The sequence below is a fragment of the Salarias fasciatus genome, chromosome 23 (assembly GCF_902148845.1).
Source record: "Salarias fasciatus chromosome 23, fSalaFa1.1, whole genome shotgun sequence".
In the NCBI taxonomy this organism is placed as follows: domain Eukaryota; kingdom Metazoa; phylum Chordata; class Actinopteri; order Blenniiformes; family Blenniidae; genus Salarias; species Salarias fasciatus.
In genome coordinates, this window is record NC_043766.1 from 15,869,360 (window position 1) to 15,888,484 (window position 19,125).

General features: G+C 39.7%; 1 protein-coding gene across 5 annotated transcripts in view; it reads right to left on the minus strand.

Moving 5' to 3' along the window:
- Positions 1–19,125, minus strand: part of ttll7 (tubulin tyrosine ligase-like family, member 7) — an 83,161-nt gene that overhangs the window by 11,124 nt on the left and 52,912 nt on the right. For 4 of the 5 annotated variants that reach the window (XM_030082613.1, XM_030082611.1, XM_030082615.1 and 1 more), the window contains exons 14-19: positions 17,005–17,091; positions 11,871–12,099; positions 9,728–10,017; positions 8,634–8,768; positions 4,999–5,079; positions 3,075–3,235 (exon numbers count right to left, since the gene is read on the minus strand). In XM_030082613.1, coding sequence (XP_029938473.1) covers positions 3,075–3,235; positions 4,999–5,079; positions 8,634–8,768; positions 9,728–10,017; positions 11,871–12,099; positions 17,005–17,091 — 983 coding nt within the window. The remainder of the gene's footprint in view (positions 1–3,074; positions 3,236–4,998; positions 5,080–8,633; positions 8,769–9,727; positions 10,018–11,870; positions 12,100–17,004; positions 17,092–19,125) is intronic. The other variant, XM_030082614.1, reaches the window with a different exon arrangement.

Genomic DNA, 19,125 nt, shown 5'->3' on the forward strand with positions numbered 1-19,125 from the left:
GGAGCTGGTGGTAAATTCAGTCAACATTCTGAGTGTTAGAAGTGGCGTTATAAACCAGACAGTGCGCCAAGTGAGAGGCCATTTTATTTTAGTCTATGCTGTTCTTACTTTCCCTCGCTGTCTTACTCTCACAGTCACGTGGGTCTCTTTGCTTTTCGGCCATCCTTGTTCAGCCCCATGTTTGGTTAACTACCATATTAACATCTATATTTGTTTTCACATGTTTACACCTTTCTTTTTTTTTTTTTAAACTGGCAGCTGTTATGTTTTATGTGTTTTATGTTCGGACTGTCATTTCTTTGAGTGTTTTGTCTCAATGAAATCTGAAATTAGAATATATAAGCAGATAGCAATGGACCATATAAAACTGGCCCCGAACAGTCATCATAAAAAGTAGCTGGTTGGTTTAATTTTATATCATTAATTTATAATGTTATTTCCAGTGCTCCAGGTTGTTTATCTGCTCTTTCTAGAAAATGAAGCACATGCATTGTTAGCTTATTATCACTTGGTAGCAGAGTTAACTTTCGTTTTTTTTTTTTGGTTTTTGTTTTTTTTTTTTTGGGGGGGGCGGGGGGCGCGAACTTAATCAATCCACTCATCATGTACAAAGTTAAGGGGCTACTGGGTTCTGATCTGAAGTGGCTTGCTGGTACGCATGATACAGGTAAGAAGAAACACTACAGCGTCTGGCCTCGCCACACGTGTTCGGATCACCTGGGACGCATTCTAATGCCAGGTGGAAACGGGGACCTTATTTCTTCAATCATGTACTCAGAATTTCACTCTGTCACTATTTTCTTCATTTTCTCACCTGTATCATAATTTTTATTCCCTTCAACACCACCTCTTCATTGCCTTGCCGCCTACATTGTAGACGAAGGAGCATTGTGGGGGTGGAGTAACGACTGAAGTTACACTCTGAGCCCTTCTGTGTCAAGGGGAACACGGCCACTGAGCTACTCAACTACACAGAAAAGAGGAAGGGGGATATTTGATATGCTCACACCTTCATCACTGAAGGAACTGAAAGCTCCGGCAGCTGTTTGCATGTCTTTGTCACATAAGTGTGTGTTAACAAATATATCTATGCTCAAGACAGCTAATGTGCATCTTCATGGATTATTGTACGTATTAGTAAGAGGGCTTTGTGTATCTTTCAGACAGTTAAGGTGAAGCTCTGGTTGTAAGCGGTTCAGTGTAGCATGTGTCTTGGTAACATGACGAAGTGAACAGCAGTGAATCATCCTGTGAGAAGGCCACTTCCAAGAGTACAAAAAACAACACATAAAAAAGAAGAAGAAAACGAACCCATAATAAAATTTCAGAATATCAGATGACAACCTGAAGTAAAAGAACTAAGAGACCTTCCTTTACCTTCTCTTACCTTTCTCCTTTTTCTTACTCCCACCTGTGAAAAAGCCCTGATTAAATTTGCACCCTGTCTCCACAGAGTAACATGTTTCTTTCATGCCTAGGAGCTTTCAGTAAAAGTGCAGTGAGGTCTGGTTGGTCTGTCAGTCATTCTTTTTCATTCAGCTTCCATTTCTTCCACAGTCATACTGAATGAAAATGACAAATTGTAGCTACTTTCACTGAAGCCTCTATATGGAGGTGAACAGGAAGGCTTAAGGACATAGGGAAATTACAAGGTGCATGAACTTCTAGTTATGGAGATGAAGATTTTTTGCAATGAACGAAATAGTAATGGACCTGAAGTGTTGATTCTAAAGATTAAACTTTCTATGAACATCTTGATTCATTCAGTCAGTCATGATCAGTGATTTTTATTGTCTTGGTGCTCTTTAAAGCTTGTAAAACATTTTTTTCATTATTGACTCTCACATGACTTAATTATTATTCCAATTTTAAAAAAATAAATTTTCAGAAAGATTATCAATTTAAAAGCTAATTTACACGAGTTACATTGGGCTTCATAAAATAAAATGGATTTTTTTTTTTTCAAATTGATCTCTCAGTGTTTATGTAAATTACAGCACATGTTTCATGTGTATCAGAAAGCTCCAGTAATTTTACAACCTACAAAAGTTATTTAAAATCAATTAGATAAATTGAATAATTAATTCCTTTTTTTTTTTTTTTTTTATTACACACAAATTTATCTTTCTTGCAAAATCATGTCAAATTCCTCAAGACACAGCTTGAATATTGGTTTGAACTAGGGCATGTAATACACATATATTATGATTGGCAACTGAAAATTTCAGTCAAATCTGGATTGCAGCCCTTTTATACACTGGAACGAAGGATATACCTGTATCGAAATCAAGCAGTAACATGGAAATATCTCACCGCTTTGTATCTTGCCAAGGTTGTGAAGTTCTTACTTTTTAATTTAAAAAAAAAGAGTACAACAATCCAAGTGTAACAATGTTTCCCTTAAATGAGGAATGCTTCATACTTTGTCTCTTTTCATTTTAAATGTGTTGTGATAAGTGTTTATATGAAACGGTTAATTTTACAAAGCAGCTTAATTGAAATCTGATCAAGTCTAAATCCATTAAAACACAATCATAGAATAATTTTTTTCATAGAGGAATGGATTTTAATGGAAAATAAACTCAACAAAAAGCATCTGTGGAGAAATAAAATATGCTGTTATGCCTTTTTGGAATAACACTCAAAATCTTACAGCCAGTTTTCCCAAAGGTTAAAAAAATAACGGCTCGACCTTTCTTTTTCAAGCTTGGTTACGTAACTATTTATGAATCCATTTCTATGGCAGCTGCCACCAATAGTTTTTAATCGTTTGTTTGTTTCCATTAAAACTGTGGTTTTTTTAAACTAAGTAGTAATGGCACTGTTTAACGAGTAAGACCACAATCTATCTGAAGTATGAGAATGGTATTTCAAGATAGAAGAACATATTGAGTGAGCAACTCAAAATGGATGGCTTAAGAGAAAAAAAAAACAAACATTAACTTTGCAAATAAACAGCCAAATAAAATGTATCAGATTATGCAATGAAATAGGAATATCAAATATTCAGAAAATTTTTTCAGATGAAAACACTAAGATTTTGATGTTCATATTCATATGTGAACGTGGCCTACCCAGTGTTTGAGAAGCAGTTCCACAAGCCTTGACCATGACTCCAGAGCATTCGGTTGAAGACGCGGTTAAATAGCCGAAAGAGGTGAAGGCTCTCGACATCGGGTTCCCTCCAGACTCGCTGCAGCGCCGAGCGCACATTAGTACGTACAATGTCCAATACCTGAGTGACAGAGAGATGGAAGGGACGACAGTGGCACAGACTTAAAGCAAGAATGTGAACGAGAAAGAAATAAATGGCAGAATACAAGAAGGTGATAGCTTTTCAGTTTGAAGTACATAACTCGGTATTTGCTCCTATGATGCCATTAAAGAATGATTCTCTGCTCTTTTCCTTAAAAAGACCATGAGTCATCCATTCATGATGTAGGTACACACAAATGCACACACAAAATATATGCACAAACACATCCTGAAACTAACTTTAATCAGAGCATACAGACATGAGTTTGAGCCATTACAGGTCTGTATTTATGCCCTCAGATTCATGCTGGGTTGGATGCACAGACATTCAGCTGTTTTCGCGTGTGTGTGTGTGTGTGTGTGTGTGTGTGTGTGTGTGTGTGTGTGTGTGTGTGTGTGTGTGTGTGTGTGTGTGTGTGTTGTGTGTGTGTGTGTGTGTGTGTGTGTGTGTGTGTGTGTGTGTGTGTGTGTGTGTGTGTGTGTGTGTGTGTGTGTGTGTGTGTGTGTGTGTGTGTGTGTTGGACAAAACGTATCAGGCCAGACCGTTGAGAGTGTGGGACTAATTGCTGCACCAACGTCAGTCTTGGAGATAAGGTGTCAGAAGTTCCCAGGCTGTCTATGGACAGCGGCACCATCCTTCCATCTTCCTATCTCTTCCCACCTCACTACCTTATTTCCTATCTTTTCTCTCTCTTTTCACCCCGCTCAGACAGCAGCACTGTGGCTTTTTTGACTTTGATTCCTCGCTCCTCATTACTGATTTGCCCATCAGACTGTGTGTGCATGTGTGAGTGTCCGCGGCGCGCAGGGGCAAGATTTTCCCCACAGCAATAGGAGGCGAGCCGGAGACGCGCATCCACACTCAAACAAACTGATAGATGAGTAAACACACACAGATATGTTTTGGTATGGTAATCAGATGGCAGAGCGGTGGGCGCCATGTTCCTGACCTCTGCCTGCTGCTCATTAAGCTGCCCCACTCCAAATAAAACATCAGCTCGCGCCACCACAGCCCAGCACACAGGCGAGCACAGTTGTGTAGAAAGCCTCGGCTGAGAGATCACATCATTAATGACACGCCCACTGGATGCCATTTCACATCTTGTCCCCACTTCTGTTTTGTTTACATCCTATTTGGTGTCTCTGCCTCTCACTGTCTGACATAGTAATGATCTTCATGCTTGTCTTATTTTTGTTTTGTTTTTTTCTTCAAGTCTTTTTTGGGGATTGTTTTCATGCTTTAAAAGTCGTTCAAAAGCTTTCAGAGGAATAGGTGGGAGTGGTGACAGCTTGTCATAGTCACTGATTTTAACAATGTCCATTCGGTACAGGGTGACAGCATAGACTGAGACAGCATGTGATATAGCAAGCAATTTATATAGATTTCCAGAGTTGTCCGGAATTGACAGATTAAAAGATTAAATATATGTGACAATGGTGGCAGAGTACCTAACACTGTTACTTGTAGAGAAATTCTTGACATAAAGACAAAACTCAATTTTAATCAGCTTAATCATTGTGCATTAATGGACAAGGATGATCTAATTCTTGGTTGCTTGCAAAAATCAGTGATCTCAGTGACCCATAATGTGCAAATAATTAGTGGAAGGCTTTGAATTGTGTTTGGTTGATTAAATATGACAGCAGCTTGTAACCAAATATCTGCAGTGAACCCGACTGAAAGGCTGTTTGTCAAACTGAAGCTCAGAAATGTTGTGATCTAGACAGCAGTGTGAAACTCACTTTACGTTGTTTGGTTGAATCCAACTTCACTAACCAATAGGAGGCCACCTTTGGTTTATGGTATTTCCAGTTGTCAAGGATCTGTGGGGAAAAGTCAGAATTTTTTCTTTTCTTTTTTTTTTTTTTTTAATCAACATCCACAAAATAATACGCAATAAAGATGCAAGGAAGAATGCAAATGTGAAGTCACACAGTTATTTCCTTTAATTTGTTTCCCAAAAATACACTATAAAATCTCTGGCTTACCGTCCTTGTTTAACAGGCAGTAATTGGACCATGTAGCTGAATTACTGCCACAAACAGCAATAACAAGAAGCGAGAGACACTAGCGCCAAAAAGACACCCATTAGAAAAAAAATGAATGCACCTTTTGACTTGTTGAAACTTTTTAAATGGAGGTTCCATGAAGTTTTTGTGCTTCTTTTCATCTCCCTGTCATGACCTGGCCACAGAATGCCTTTCCAGACAACAGCCAAACGTTAAGTGCTTCCCTTCAGCAGTTCATTGCCACAAGAATGTCTCAGAGATATAAGGAGCACATATGGTAAACTTCTAGATCTCATTCCCACATTCACACTCTCATCATCCTGGTGGACCTTCAGCCACACTTCAACCCAGTCATGAAAATTGTAGCCTTAGTGCTGTATCTGTTAATTGAATCAGTTCTTGGCCTTCACATATTGGTCTGTGTTTTAGAGAAGTTCTATGTGTCAAAAGAAAGTTTAAAGCAAAAACAATCGGCAAGGTAAGAAACTGTTTCCTCATTATTAAAATATATTATTTTGCTTATTTTGTCCTTAGTGTGGAGAGTGTTGTATCTCTGTAATCTAATAAAAGCATAATATTCAAAGCATGGTGCCATATTTCTTTGCCTTTGTATAATATATGAAAGACATAAAATTGTCACATACATTTACACAGAAATTGGCTTCTCTGCCTTTTATTTGGGGGTTTAATTACTGAGAAATAACAGAAAAATAATGCTAGCATAAAAGTTGTGGTGTTTGGTTCTGCAGGACAAAATCCTGATGGTTTATGTGTGTGTTTTGTGTCTCTGTGTACGAGAAATCCTTGGGGTATTTATTATGTTCAAAAGCTGTGCAGGATATTCTCATACACTTGCTCCTGGTGCCAACATTACTGTGTACCTACAGGCACAGTTATTGTTGTCATGTTGACTTAATCTACATCTCCCCACCAGTGCACATATCTTGCATGTGGTGTGCTCGATCCCCCGCAAACAGTTCACCCCTTGGGAAGTTCCAGTGTAAATTTCACGTGTGCATCTCATGCAACCAAGCACAGTTGAATTTTCATCATAACAGACATTACATTGACAGCGCTGTGAATCTATTCCAGCTTTAACCACTCATGTAACTCCTTGCAGTTACCATGAACCTGAACTCAGTCTGCAATGCAAATGTAATAATTTGAATTATGAAGCACACACCTGCACCCACACAGATATGTTGAACAAGTTACACAAGAAACACTTTGCTCAGATTCTTGCTTACTTAGCTTTGTTTTCTTGGATAAATATTACAAACAAGGTGGAAAAGTGTTTAGTGTGGCACTGGCGAGCTCTTTGTTACATCGTGTTTCATACATAAACAAATCATCTTCAATTAAACCCCAATAAAATGAATTTGATACATTTCCTTTTTTTTTTTTTTTTTCCAGGGCTCCAAATGCAACAATAAACAAGGTTTTTACTGAATGATAAAGGAGGCAATTATTGAGATACACACACATCATTAGAGCAATTAGGCCTCAACTCATAGAATCACAGAAAGAAAAAAATGTCAAAGATTGTTTTCATGCCAAGTGAACACTCCTCCTCCCTTGAGGCAAGAATCCAGCAGTACAGGTGCAGTTGCTCATCTGCGTTACCATGGTGTTCTCATTAAGCTTAGTTAACAGTACAGGTGGTGGTAATTGTCTCTCAGAGCCCTGACACACCCAGATGTTTTGCACACGCACACACATACGCACACACGCACAAGCTTTGGGTGTTATGAATAGATTTCAGCCTGCAGATGGCATATATTAGTACTGAAATGAATTAAAACACATTTTATTAGCTGAAGTTTTGTTAGTGAGACATCTGTATTTGTTAGATCGTTATTAGGAATGACAGCACTTCTTGGGTATTCAATTCTATTATGTAAGCAAAATACATTTTACCAAACTAAATTAATGGATGGAAACCTGAGAGGGGGGTGAAAGCTATAAAAACACAGCTACTAAAAAATATTGTTATTGTCCTCTCATGCCCGGATTTCAGCCCAACAGAGTGGCACATAAAGAAAAGTCGATGATTTTCTGCTTAAAGGTCTGCAAACTGTTACTCTGGTGATGAATAATAGATGAACAAATTAAATTATATTCTTTCTTTTTTTTTTTTAATAATAACAATGGACAATGTGCAAAGGCTATCGAGACCTTACTAGCTCACTCTCTTCACACACAAACTATAGGAAGATGAAAAACAGTCCGTAGAAGCACAACACACAGCAGTGTGACAGGAGTGCGTCTAATTTTTCCAAAGTTAAGAAGCCAATAAAGATGAAATCTAAACTTTGTGACCAAAAATGACATTAAAACTTTGTACAAACAAAATATTTAATCTCATGTATCAATAAATAAATAAATAAATTTGCATTAACAATTGAGCATTTTGCTTTCTTATTTTCTTAAACGTAATTGTAAAGACTTGATAATGTTATCTTCGGTCTTGTCTCAACAATATGAGTTGTGATACTGAACAGACCTTTTCTTCCCAGGACAGCAGTTTCTCTTAAATAGTTAAATGCTTTCACAACACTCTTATATTGCTCACAATTATTATTATTTTAAGGTGAGTCTCTGCCTCTCTGCAGCTCTAATTTAATTTTTTTCCTTGCTTACATTGGAAATATAGCATTAAGTATTTGTGGTGCTCTTTCATCAATGAACAGAGATGTAAAGAAACATAATTATGGTTACAGAGATTAGCAATAAGATTATACTGTACATTTTATTTCAATATGGATTGTTTCAAAAGATGCTATGTGGGAAATGGAGACTTTCTTTAACAGTACATGTAAATACATACATAAGAACCTGGTTTGACACTTTAAGCACCTTCATAAATCAATTTTTTTATTGCTTAAAAAAGACTTTTAAGCAACTAATACTGGAAAAGCACAAGCAAAACCAAAATGAGCATGAGCATGATGCTGAGATCTTACCACAACAAAAAGAAAACAAAAGAAAAAAAAAAAAACAGACTGAAAAATCCAGGGGAGCCAGAGGGAATTGTGTATGGCTGCAAACTGACCGACAGGTTGTCGCTGGGGTCATTTGAAAGACAATGGGAGCCAAGCCAGAATGAACTGGCTATTGTGAAGGGAGGCAGGCAGGTCACTTTTAGTTAGGCCGCAAAGTGACCGCACCTGGCCACAAAGGAGCTCTGGGAATACATTGTGTCGGCACTTCTGATTGATCCCCGTGCTGTTTGTTCACACCAACTTTATTTGCCAACCACTTCTTCATGTAAGACGACATGCACGCACGCACGCACGCACGCACACACACACTTTGTAAATAACTAACAGACACAATCACATACTGTACGGTAGACATTTTGCACCCACCTCATCCAGCACAGCCTCGGCCTCTTCTTCCGTTTTTCCGGGAAACCTGATCCTCATGGAGGTGAGTACTGCGAGGGTCTGCCCCACCAGCTCTGCTTCCTGCTGTTTAGTCCTCAGATTTATGAGTGGGTCACCCTAAAAACACAAATATGTAAAGGAAACTTTTAAGCCTAAGATACCTGAATTATTATACACAATAATACAGTGCAAAAACATTGGATTCAGCACAAAACATACTTTTTTAACATATGAGGAATTAATGGAAACTAATACTGTATTGTGCAATAGTTATATAACTTTAGGAATAACTGACAAACTGTTGATAATAAATTTGCTGTTTTAAAAAACACAAGTTGCTGTCTAAAATGTTTTTTTTATTTCTAAAATAATAAAAAAAACAAAATATAAATACAATGTGAAATCTCAAGATGCTCAAAAAGGAGTAGGAGGAAGCAGAACCTCATCTAATCCCACCCTTCTGCCATCCATCTGTTTGCATCCTGTGATTTTTTTTTTCAAATGCATCTAAATGAGAACAGATTATTACATGTCATTTATTTAGGTGTTTTCAATCATGTGACAACAACGTGAAAGGACATTCCGAGTTACTTTACCACAATGTCTGCATGAAGTCAAATATAGATATAGATATAAAGTCATACTATCTTTGTTCTGCTCTATTTTATTTAAATTCCCTTGATTCAAAGATTAATTTGTAAAAACGTGAAAGGAATAGAGGCGGCCTGCAGAACGTAACAGATGGCAACATAAAACGTAATTGAGGGCCACCACTGGTCTATATAATACTGAAGAAACTCTTGCAGGGTCGGAGTACAATATATGTCTAAGCAAAGACAGTAGTGACAGGACAAAGACATTTGTTCCTTGGCCTATGCGTCCAATCAAACTGCAAAGCAATTTGTGATTGTTTTCTTAAAACTCACTAGTAGTCATGAACATGAGCCACTCTCCAGATGTGACAGCCCGAGTTTTATAGAAAGTAGGTTTTTTGTGAGTGAAAGCTTCTGTAACTCAATCTGAGCTGCAAAGAGGTAAATCCCACTTTATGTGTCGGGGAGTTGTGAGCAACCTACTGTATTGGAGTGGATGGTTCCCAGGCTGTTGCTGTGAGGTACTCGATGAGAGGAGCCACTGCGACTCAGTGAATGAGAGCGAAGGGTGGCGGAGCTGGGCCTAATGAGGGGTGTGGCCATGGGAACTGCAGGTCTAGTGGACAGCGCCCGCACGTCATTGGCGGATGAGAGGGAAGAGATGGAGCGAGGGCACGATATGGAACGTCTGATCGGGCCGGAGAGGGTCGGCGAAGCGGAGGGGGCAGTGCTGGTTTTGAGCGACTTGACTGGAGGTTTCCAGTGCATGCGACCTGCAAGGACAGAAGACATGAGGAAGAACAGAGAGGATTACTCTGTTGCACTTTTATTTCTTTTCTTCCCAAAGTTTGTCTCAGATTCCCTGTCAAGGTCAGGATCTTGTCTGTCAGATTTTTAGCTTTCTCTCGTATTGCTTTTGAGAGGAAATGCTGCATTAAAACTCCCCACAGTGACACTTTAGTAAATTAACCCAATGGCCCTGTGTGTTTGATGATACCAACACAGCATGTGTAGTCCGAACAAGAAACTAAACAATAGTCCTGTCTGGAGGTGGGGTGGATTAAAGAGTCGCTCATTGTCTATCGAGCACACACACACAAAAAGTGAGGCAGAAAACCTACACTAATGTTCTGGATCACCTTTGAATCTCCTCCAGCTTGTTGACCAGCCAGTACATTGGTGTGTATTCGCCATTTGCTCAGTGTATGTGTCTAACATCAAGTGTGCACACATGTAATTATCTGGTTGTGTGTATGCACATGCCCGCCGAATGTTCAGAGGTATTACTGATGCCAAATCAGAGCATTATGGGGCTTAGTTGTTGCAGCCTTTTGGTGGCTTGGTATGGAGTAGGGGCTTGGCAAGGTTGCTGTCTACACACACACACACACACACACACACACACACACACACACACACACACACACACACACACACACACACACACACACACAAGTTGGCATTCCAATGGCTTTGTCCCCATATTTTGTGATAAATAGAAAAAGCTCCTGCAATGGCACTGTCTATTAAAAAGTGAAATTGGCAAGCTCTAATGTAACCAGAGATTTGTTTTCCTTCCAAGGTCGGCACATAGATTGCAATAAAAGGTGCTCTTTTTCTCACTTCTGAGAGCTGAAAATGAGGCGATGCATGCAACTTATGCGAATTTGAGAAAATGCTTGAGACTTATCATTCTTGCATTAAAACTGAATATTTCCACATTAAAACCCAAGGTGTTTCCAAGGTACACAACAAAAAGTGGCCCTTTTTCTTCTTTTTTGAATCAAATTCCTTCTTCTCAGCCTTTGTGCTTACCGTCCATTTACTGGAACTGCACTGGTCAGGACACCTTTGTTTCCTCATGTGACTTCCAGGGCTTCAAGCATTTCGAGTGTGGGTCCACAACTTTGCTGCCGACACAGTCCTGGTCCCAAGCTATGACCGTACTCTGAATGTTTTACTAAAACTCCAAGGATCTGCTCAGCATTATATTACATCAATTACAAACATAAATAGTGGGCTGATGAGCATTCATAACATAGTCTCTGCTTGCTCAGATCACCACAAACTACCTTCCTCTACTACTGAGATATACGAATATATATGCATGCTCCGTAGGGACTGATCAAAGTAAGTCTCCACATTTGTATTTAAAGAGTGCCTGAGCGCATGTGTGTGTGCGCGTGCGTGCGCTCATGTGTAGTTTGAAATGTGTGCTTACAAGTGGGAATATACTATTTGAAAACCTTTTAAATGTGAAAGTTACACCAGGCAGGAGTGTATGTAATGAACTTGTAACATCTCAAGCTCAATTCCACTTTCCTTATTGGCTCATTATAGACATTTAAGGCTCACTGTGTCACTTCTCTCCACACTTAAGTCTATATTACCATTAAATAGAGTCCACCTGGATATACAGACAGAGAGCACAGATTTGTTTTAGTAACAAGGCTAACGACTTTATTCAGGTAAAAAGCTTAAAGAAAAAAATGAAAAAAGAAAATACAATATAATATCTATTCAAAAAAAAAAGAAGATTGCAGGAAACAACCTTCATCAAACCCTCACACTCTGACTTTTATAATGAAGATTTTCTCTGACACATGTACACGTACTGATGCTCTACCTGAACGCTCAGCCGTGTTCTTGTCCTTGCTTTCTCCAAGGTCGTAGGAAACTTTCTTCTCTCCTCTCTTTTCTCCACCTCTTCTACCTGCTGCTTTTCTCCTCTCCTCGTCTTCTTCATCCGAAGAGGAGCAGGAGTTATCAGCACTGCTGCAACTGGTAAAATCTGCCAGGTAGTCTGGTCGTAGACGCCTCGGTGTTTGACTGCACTCTGGCATGGTGGTCAAGGGCTGGCAAGGATATACAGGCACACAAACACACGGCATATGTGCACTGCTACATAAGGGCAGATTGAAGAAGTGCATGCGCATACATGCAAAGGCATATTCACAAATATACAGTCAAAGGTTCTAACACACACACAAACATAAATTCATTTTATTTGCTTTCCAACCCTAAATCATGCATAGTGACCTAATATGAAAACAAACAAATCAACAAAAAAACAAAAAAGCTCTTTAACAAAGATCCACAAACCCAGCAGGGACTCACAAGGACATAAGTACACAAACACATCCGCACCTAAATAGGGAGACGTTATGATGTTGTCAGGCTCGCCTCACCCTAAACCCATTACCATCTGTCACTGGGAGACCTGGTGGTGACATGGCAAGCCCAGTTGCCCATATGTGTGTCTGTTTCCTTGCAGGCTCATTATGCACAAACACACAATTACACATGCACTGTCAGTATAAATAGGAACATGATTGGCTTCATACCTTGAACAAATTCGACCTGATTGGATATGCAAAGGTTAAACTCAAAATTCATGTTGGTCAGAATTACTTCACAACATACATTACTCATTAACAGTTTGGGATATTTGACTTCCAGGTGAAATTTCAGGATGAACCTTAAATGCACTAAAACCTTTATAGATAAACTTAACTGTTAAATGTTTCAGGAATATTTTCGCACCTTGGTGCTATCCAACAAAGAGTGTGATGGAAAAATTAATTCACAACAGGTGTTTGATCCATGAACTGAACAATCAATGTCCTGGCACAATTAGAGTAGGCATTTAAACAGTTCTCTTCATCATGCTGTTCACATTCCAACATCGTAAGTCCAAAATGACACCCAACTGTTGATCAACAGTACCTCACCCTGAGAGGCTTCAAACGGGGTTTTTCTCGTACAGAAGTGGCCACTGAGCTTACAGTGTCAAAGAGAGTCATCAGCAGTTCGAACAGACATACAGAGAGACTGGACGAGTCACAGGAAGGCATAGAAGTGGACGTTATTTGGCCACATCCCTCACTAACGGTTGTGAGAGGTTCCCTGTGGAACCAGATGATGAAAGCCACTCAACTGTAGGCCTATTTGAGGGAGGTGAGTGTCACATCACACCACTGCAAACTGTTGACATCGTTGTGGTCGTCATGCTAGACGACCTGCTTCACCACTCCACCAGATACAGGCATCATCGTTGTGCATGGGCCAGCAAGCACTGACAGTGGACGAGGGATCAGTGAGCCTCAGTGCTGTGCTCTGATGGAAGTCCATTCACACTGAGCAGAGATGACGGCTGCCAGTGATGTTGGAGACATCAAGGAGAACGCCAGATGGGCCTGTTACAGTGCAGGCAGGTGAGTCTACTCAATACAAAACCTCCACACACTTGGTGAATGGTACACACTTGGTGAATGGTACAGTGTCAAACCCATACTACCTGAATAACATCATTAATCCAGGCATTGATCCCTTACATGAACAGCACAGATCATTTAATTTCATCTTCATGGATGACGATGCAGGCTCATCGAGGCTCATCATTAGAGGACGGCTGCTGAACACTGAGGTACCCCAAATGAAGTGACCTGCACTTTCTCCAGACTTCAATCCCAGAGAAACCTCTGACCAGCTGAGTCGCCATGCAAAGGCTAGCAAGTCTGTATAACCCAGAACCTCAATGACCTGAGGGCCGTTTTTCAAGAGGAGCGGGATGCCATGCCTCAGCAGACAATAAGCTAACTTGTGAACAGCATGAGACGTTTGGGTCAAGCTCTAATTGATGCTCAAGAGCAAACGGCAAGTTATTGAGACACTGACATTTTTTATTGTGATGAATCCACCACTGCTGCTGGTCTTTGTTTAAGTAAATTGCAATGACGAAATGACTATTCCATGCTTCTACTTAAATACACCACTTTTATGATATATCACTACAGCATGGATTTCATGCATTTTCCATAAATTCCACCAGAAAACCAAATAACCTTAACCTTTTGTGGCTAGTGTAATTAAATATTTTCTTAAAACTTAGTATGCCAATGTATTGGTATGTTTTAAGAATATTGAAGCTCCATTTTCAGCAGCGATAACCTCTGAAAGCTGCTTGTAAACATTTAGAAGCAGTTAGAAACTTGTTCTTCATCTCTATCAAAGCTATTTTTTATTTTACAAATGCTGCTTCTGCAATTTCACATTTTAGCTCTCTCTAACCTGCTTTTGGAAACAGCATTTCAAATGTTTTGTTTTTGTCAAAGTCCAACTTATCATTACAGAAACTCTTATTTCTAGTTTAGTTTGAGAACTAACTGACACGTCATCTAAGTGTAGCAAAAACTGCCTCCAATAAACAGTATTTCTATTGTTTGCTTTTAGTTTTAGTAATTTTTGCTAATCGAGAAGAACTTTTAATTTATTTGTTTAATGTAAACCCACTAAGAACTTAAAAAATGAAACTTGTGCAAGTATTTGATAAACTAATTAACAAACAAAGTCTTTATAACATCCCGGAGGTCATAAAGTTGTGCGTCTATTTTATATCCAGGAAGAGCACACACTGATAGCATTAATAAAGCATTTATACATCTGTTATTCAACAGTCAGACTGGGCAGGGCTGTCATGCCATCCAAATTAATGGGCAGGAAGTGATCACAGGGCTTACACAGTCACCGCCGGGTAGTCGTGTGGGTGAGTGATAGAGGAGGATAAAGACAGAGAGAGATTAAATACATGAGAGGAGAATAAAAGAGAAGATGGGAACATCAGATTGATGGGAGGAGAAATAAAAAGGCAGGAGAAGGTGAAACTGAGTATGGCAGAGCAGTTGAGCAGAAACGAGACTCTGAAAGAGAGACTGAGAGAAAAGGAAATTAAATGAACGCAGAAAGACAAGACAAACGGGCAATGGAAACGTATGGGGGGGGGGGGGGGGCAGACATGAAGTTAAAATGTGAGTTGAGGTTAAAGGTAAAGAGAGAGGGCAAGACCGAGAAGAGCAGACGGAAAAGCGTGAGCGTCAGAATCGGTGCTAAGTTGTTTTTGTGATTTTGTCAATGCCTGCTTAAACTCAAATCAGCAAGGAAGACTACAGAGGGGGCTGGACTACTCCACTGACTGTTGTTCTTTATTTTATTATTAAAAACAAATCTTGAGTGTTCTGTAAGCTGAGAACCCTAAACAAAACGATATAAAACACTTCAGTAAAACAAATCATCCCACATTCAACAGCCTGAGAAATCATCTACACAAAAATGAACAAAACTAATTTTTCTGGGAGTTAAACCAACATTTAACGTTTATTTCCTGTACCACAAAACACAGGCTCTTTTAATCTTTTCAACGCCAAGTATCCTTTTAACCAACAACTGTATCAATATGTGAAGCATAACTTAAAATCAGAAAACCATGTCAGGTTTGAATGTGCACAATGTTAAGTCCCACATGCCAGTTAAAGTGAACCCGAAGCTTATGAATTAAACTGCATCACCTTCAATATCTGAAGTTTTACCTACTAAATGTCCTACTAGTTGCATCTCCGCAGGCATGCCTGCACCACAGCAAATATAGTTTGGCCATTCTTCTGAGTTTATTAGTTTAGTATATTATTATTTGGTCAGCAGATTATAAATTAACATACAGAATTATGTCCAAAATACAAAACAATATCGATCATTCAACATCATCATCTCCAGCAGGATGCCATTCTGATCAAACAAAGGGCCACACCTGCCACTGACACCAAGCACACCAGGTCAGACACCAAGCAATATATCCTACCATGTTCAACTCTTCTAGATTTCTCAAGACCAATTAATGACATGGTTCTGAAACAGTACAAGATAAAATGCAAAAAAAAATACAGGAAAAGCCAATACGTTCAAAAAGCAGCTCAACGGTGGGGCAGCTGGAGTCAAAAACAGAATTCTCAAATGAGAATCTTAAGCAACTTCTTGTTCTTTTTCTTTGGCTCTGATTTCCTGGGATTGATTTCTTCAGAAACAACACACTTTATAAACCTTTCTCTGTTGCTCAGAAGCTTGTTTCCTTTAGCCACATTCCTAACCTCAAGCTTCTGCACAGTGTTGGTTCAGTATCAGCAGATGGCTTGTGAGCACTAAACCCAAAGGAGTGAATCCAGCTGTCAAAGCACTTCTTTCCCTGTACTTGACGTCTCTCTCCACAGACGCCAGAAACATTGAAATTGACAGAGCCCAAATTAATTTGGACAACAATGATTGTGTCTGGACAAATCCTCATTTCAGCTAAGGCCTCCCTAATGCAGCGCTGAACTGCCCTGTCAAGTCCCTAACACACTCTTTAAGTGCTCCAGTCAATTTAACCCTCGTGTGAGAGACGGATGTGGAAGTGCAGGGAAGGGAAGTGATGGAGAGGTGAAGGGACAAGAGTGAACCCGGGTGATGGTGGGAGTAATGTGCTGTCGTGGGAAATCGAGGGGGTGTATAGCTGCATGTGACAGTGGGGGAGATGGGGCAGATAGACAAAAAGAAAGATAGCATGGAGAAAACACAAGAAAGTGTCTGACAGCTGTCCCCTAGGGGAGCTGGGTCTTTTCTTTGGGCCTCCTTATGATTCTTTTTTTCTTAACCCGCTACCTGCTGCCCCTTTATTTTTCTGAATCACATTCTATGTGCTTCTGTGGGCGTTAGCTCTAGGCGTCTGACTACCTGCCTCCATCCCTATCCTCCCATCCTGACACTCTTCTCTGCACTTTTCTTCAGGTCCCATGAGAGTAGTGGTCTCTCTCTCCGTCTCTCACACACACACACACACACACACACACACACACACACACACACACACACACACACACACACACACACACACACACACACACACACACACACACACACACACACACACACACACACAGACACACACATACCTTCGGGCCTCGTTGCCTGGTGGATTTGCCCATCAGCTTCTCATCGTCCAGTTCACACTGCTCCAGCAGATCCAAAATGTCCTCCTCCTGCACACCAGTATTGGATAAAAAGCATCAGCAAACAGTAACAGAGTAGTTAAATCTTGTTGATACATTGATAAAGTATTATCAAAACACTCTGAAGTTTCACATCTCTAACAGCCTTGAAGTCAAATGAAGTGTGAATGAACAAATACCTTTTAACGATTAAAAAAGGGCCAGATGAAAACCTTAAAACTTCATAAGCAATGTGTCTTATCTGGAGGTTAGAAAAGAGGCCCGAGGTGAGCATTCAATGCTTGTTGGCAGTACTCATAAAGACTGAATTTGGAAAAAGCAGCCTTCCCAACTTTGCCAAAAAACAGAAGCCTTGGCCATTTGGCTGGAGCTGAAATACAGGCAAAGGTGATTAATGTTGGTTCATAGCTGGGACATAAGCTCCCACTTGCTGCTCAAATATGGATGAAAAGTGATTGTTCTCTTTCAGATTAGCCATCAAGCAGCTTTCGGGGTCCATGAAAAGGTCAGCGTGTCCCAGGTTTTCTGTATTAGTCTGCATGTTTAAAGACTTGTATGTCTGCAGTGGCACATGTGCTTGCCTTGAATAATCCCTATTTCAGTTTTAATATCAACATTAATCAAGTGATAGTGTTACTCTGAGATTTATCTTTTTTCTTTTTTTTTTTTTTACAAAATGTAAATCTTAAAATCTGACATGTTCTATTTGTCTGACTTTTGAGCCGGTTTCATCTGAGTGACCCTGAATTATACTTTCAGTGGATCAATAAAAATAAGTTAAAGTAAATTATTTACACATTCCAAGGAGACTATTTCAGTTAGTTAGACTTATCATTTACAACCCACTTAACTTGAAGGTGCTGTAGGCAGGATTTTGCTAGTCAATGCTAATTTTTCTGTGTTTTCTTTGGATTAAATGTTAGAGTACCCAATGATAATCCTTTAGGAGTGTAGCATAATTGCACTACCGCGAAGGCGCAGCGTTTCCATCTGTCTCTGTTCTGAGCTGAAAAGGAATCTCGACAGCTCCAGGTATCTTTGAACAATCAGAAGAGCCCATGAGGCTCTAACCGTGATTGGTCGAGGGGTGTTCGTCACACGTTCTCGTGGGAGGGGCTTAACTTGCGTAAGGGCATGATGTCAGAGAAAACAGGACAGGATTGGCTGTGCTGGGTTTCAAATCGCCATCTTGCTTAGGTAACCCTAAGCAAGATGGCGGAGATGCGGAATCATGCCTACAGCACCTTTAACTATACTGTTATTTATATTGGTACCTTTGTTACCATATTATTATCACATACCAGGTTATCATCGCATTCAAGTTGGTTATAGTATTATCAATTATGTCTAAAAGAAGGTTTGCAACCTTTTAAGATATTTTTGATGGCACTTAAAAGGTTATTAAATTAATGGTTAAAAAAATGAATACATTTTACACACACACACACACACACATGTTTGTACAGCTATATGTTGTGAGGACATTCATTGACATAATGCATTTCCTAGCCCCTTACCCTAACCATCAAAAATGAATGCCTAACCCTAACCTATGCCCTAAACCTAACCTAAACCTAATTGTAACCCTAAATCAAAAATCAAGTCTTAACCCTCAAAAAAGCCAAAAAAGGTCTGTCAAATAGTGAGGACCGGCAAAAATGTCCTCACTTTCCAAAAATTGTCCTCACTTGTAAGGTTAAAAACCCAATGTCCTCACAAAAGGTCCTCACAACATATAGCTGTACAAGTACACACACACACACACACACACACACACACACACACACACACACACACACACACACACACACACACACACACACACACACACACACGTCAGTGGAGGTGACAGCCATGTAAGGTATTCAGCCCATACGTTGAAAGCAGCTTGAGGTTCAATGTCTTGCCCAAGGACACTTCAACATATGGAGAGATGGGAGATCAAACCTTCAACATTCAGACTAGACTATTATTATAAACCTTCTTGCCAAACTTGCACCAGGTTCTTACTTTCAAAAGACAACAAAAAGATACAAAAGAGAGCCAGGGAGAGAGGAAAAAAAG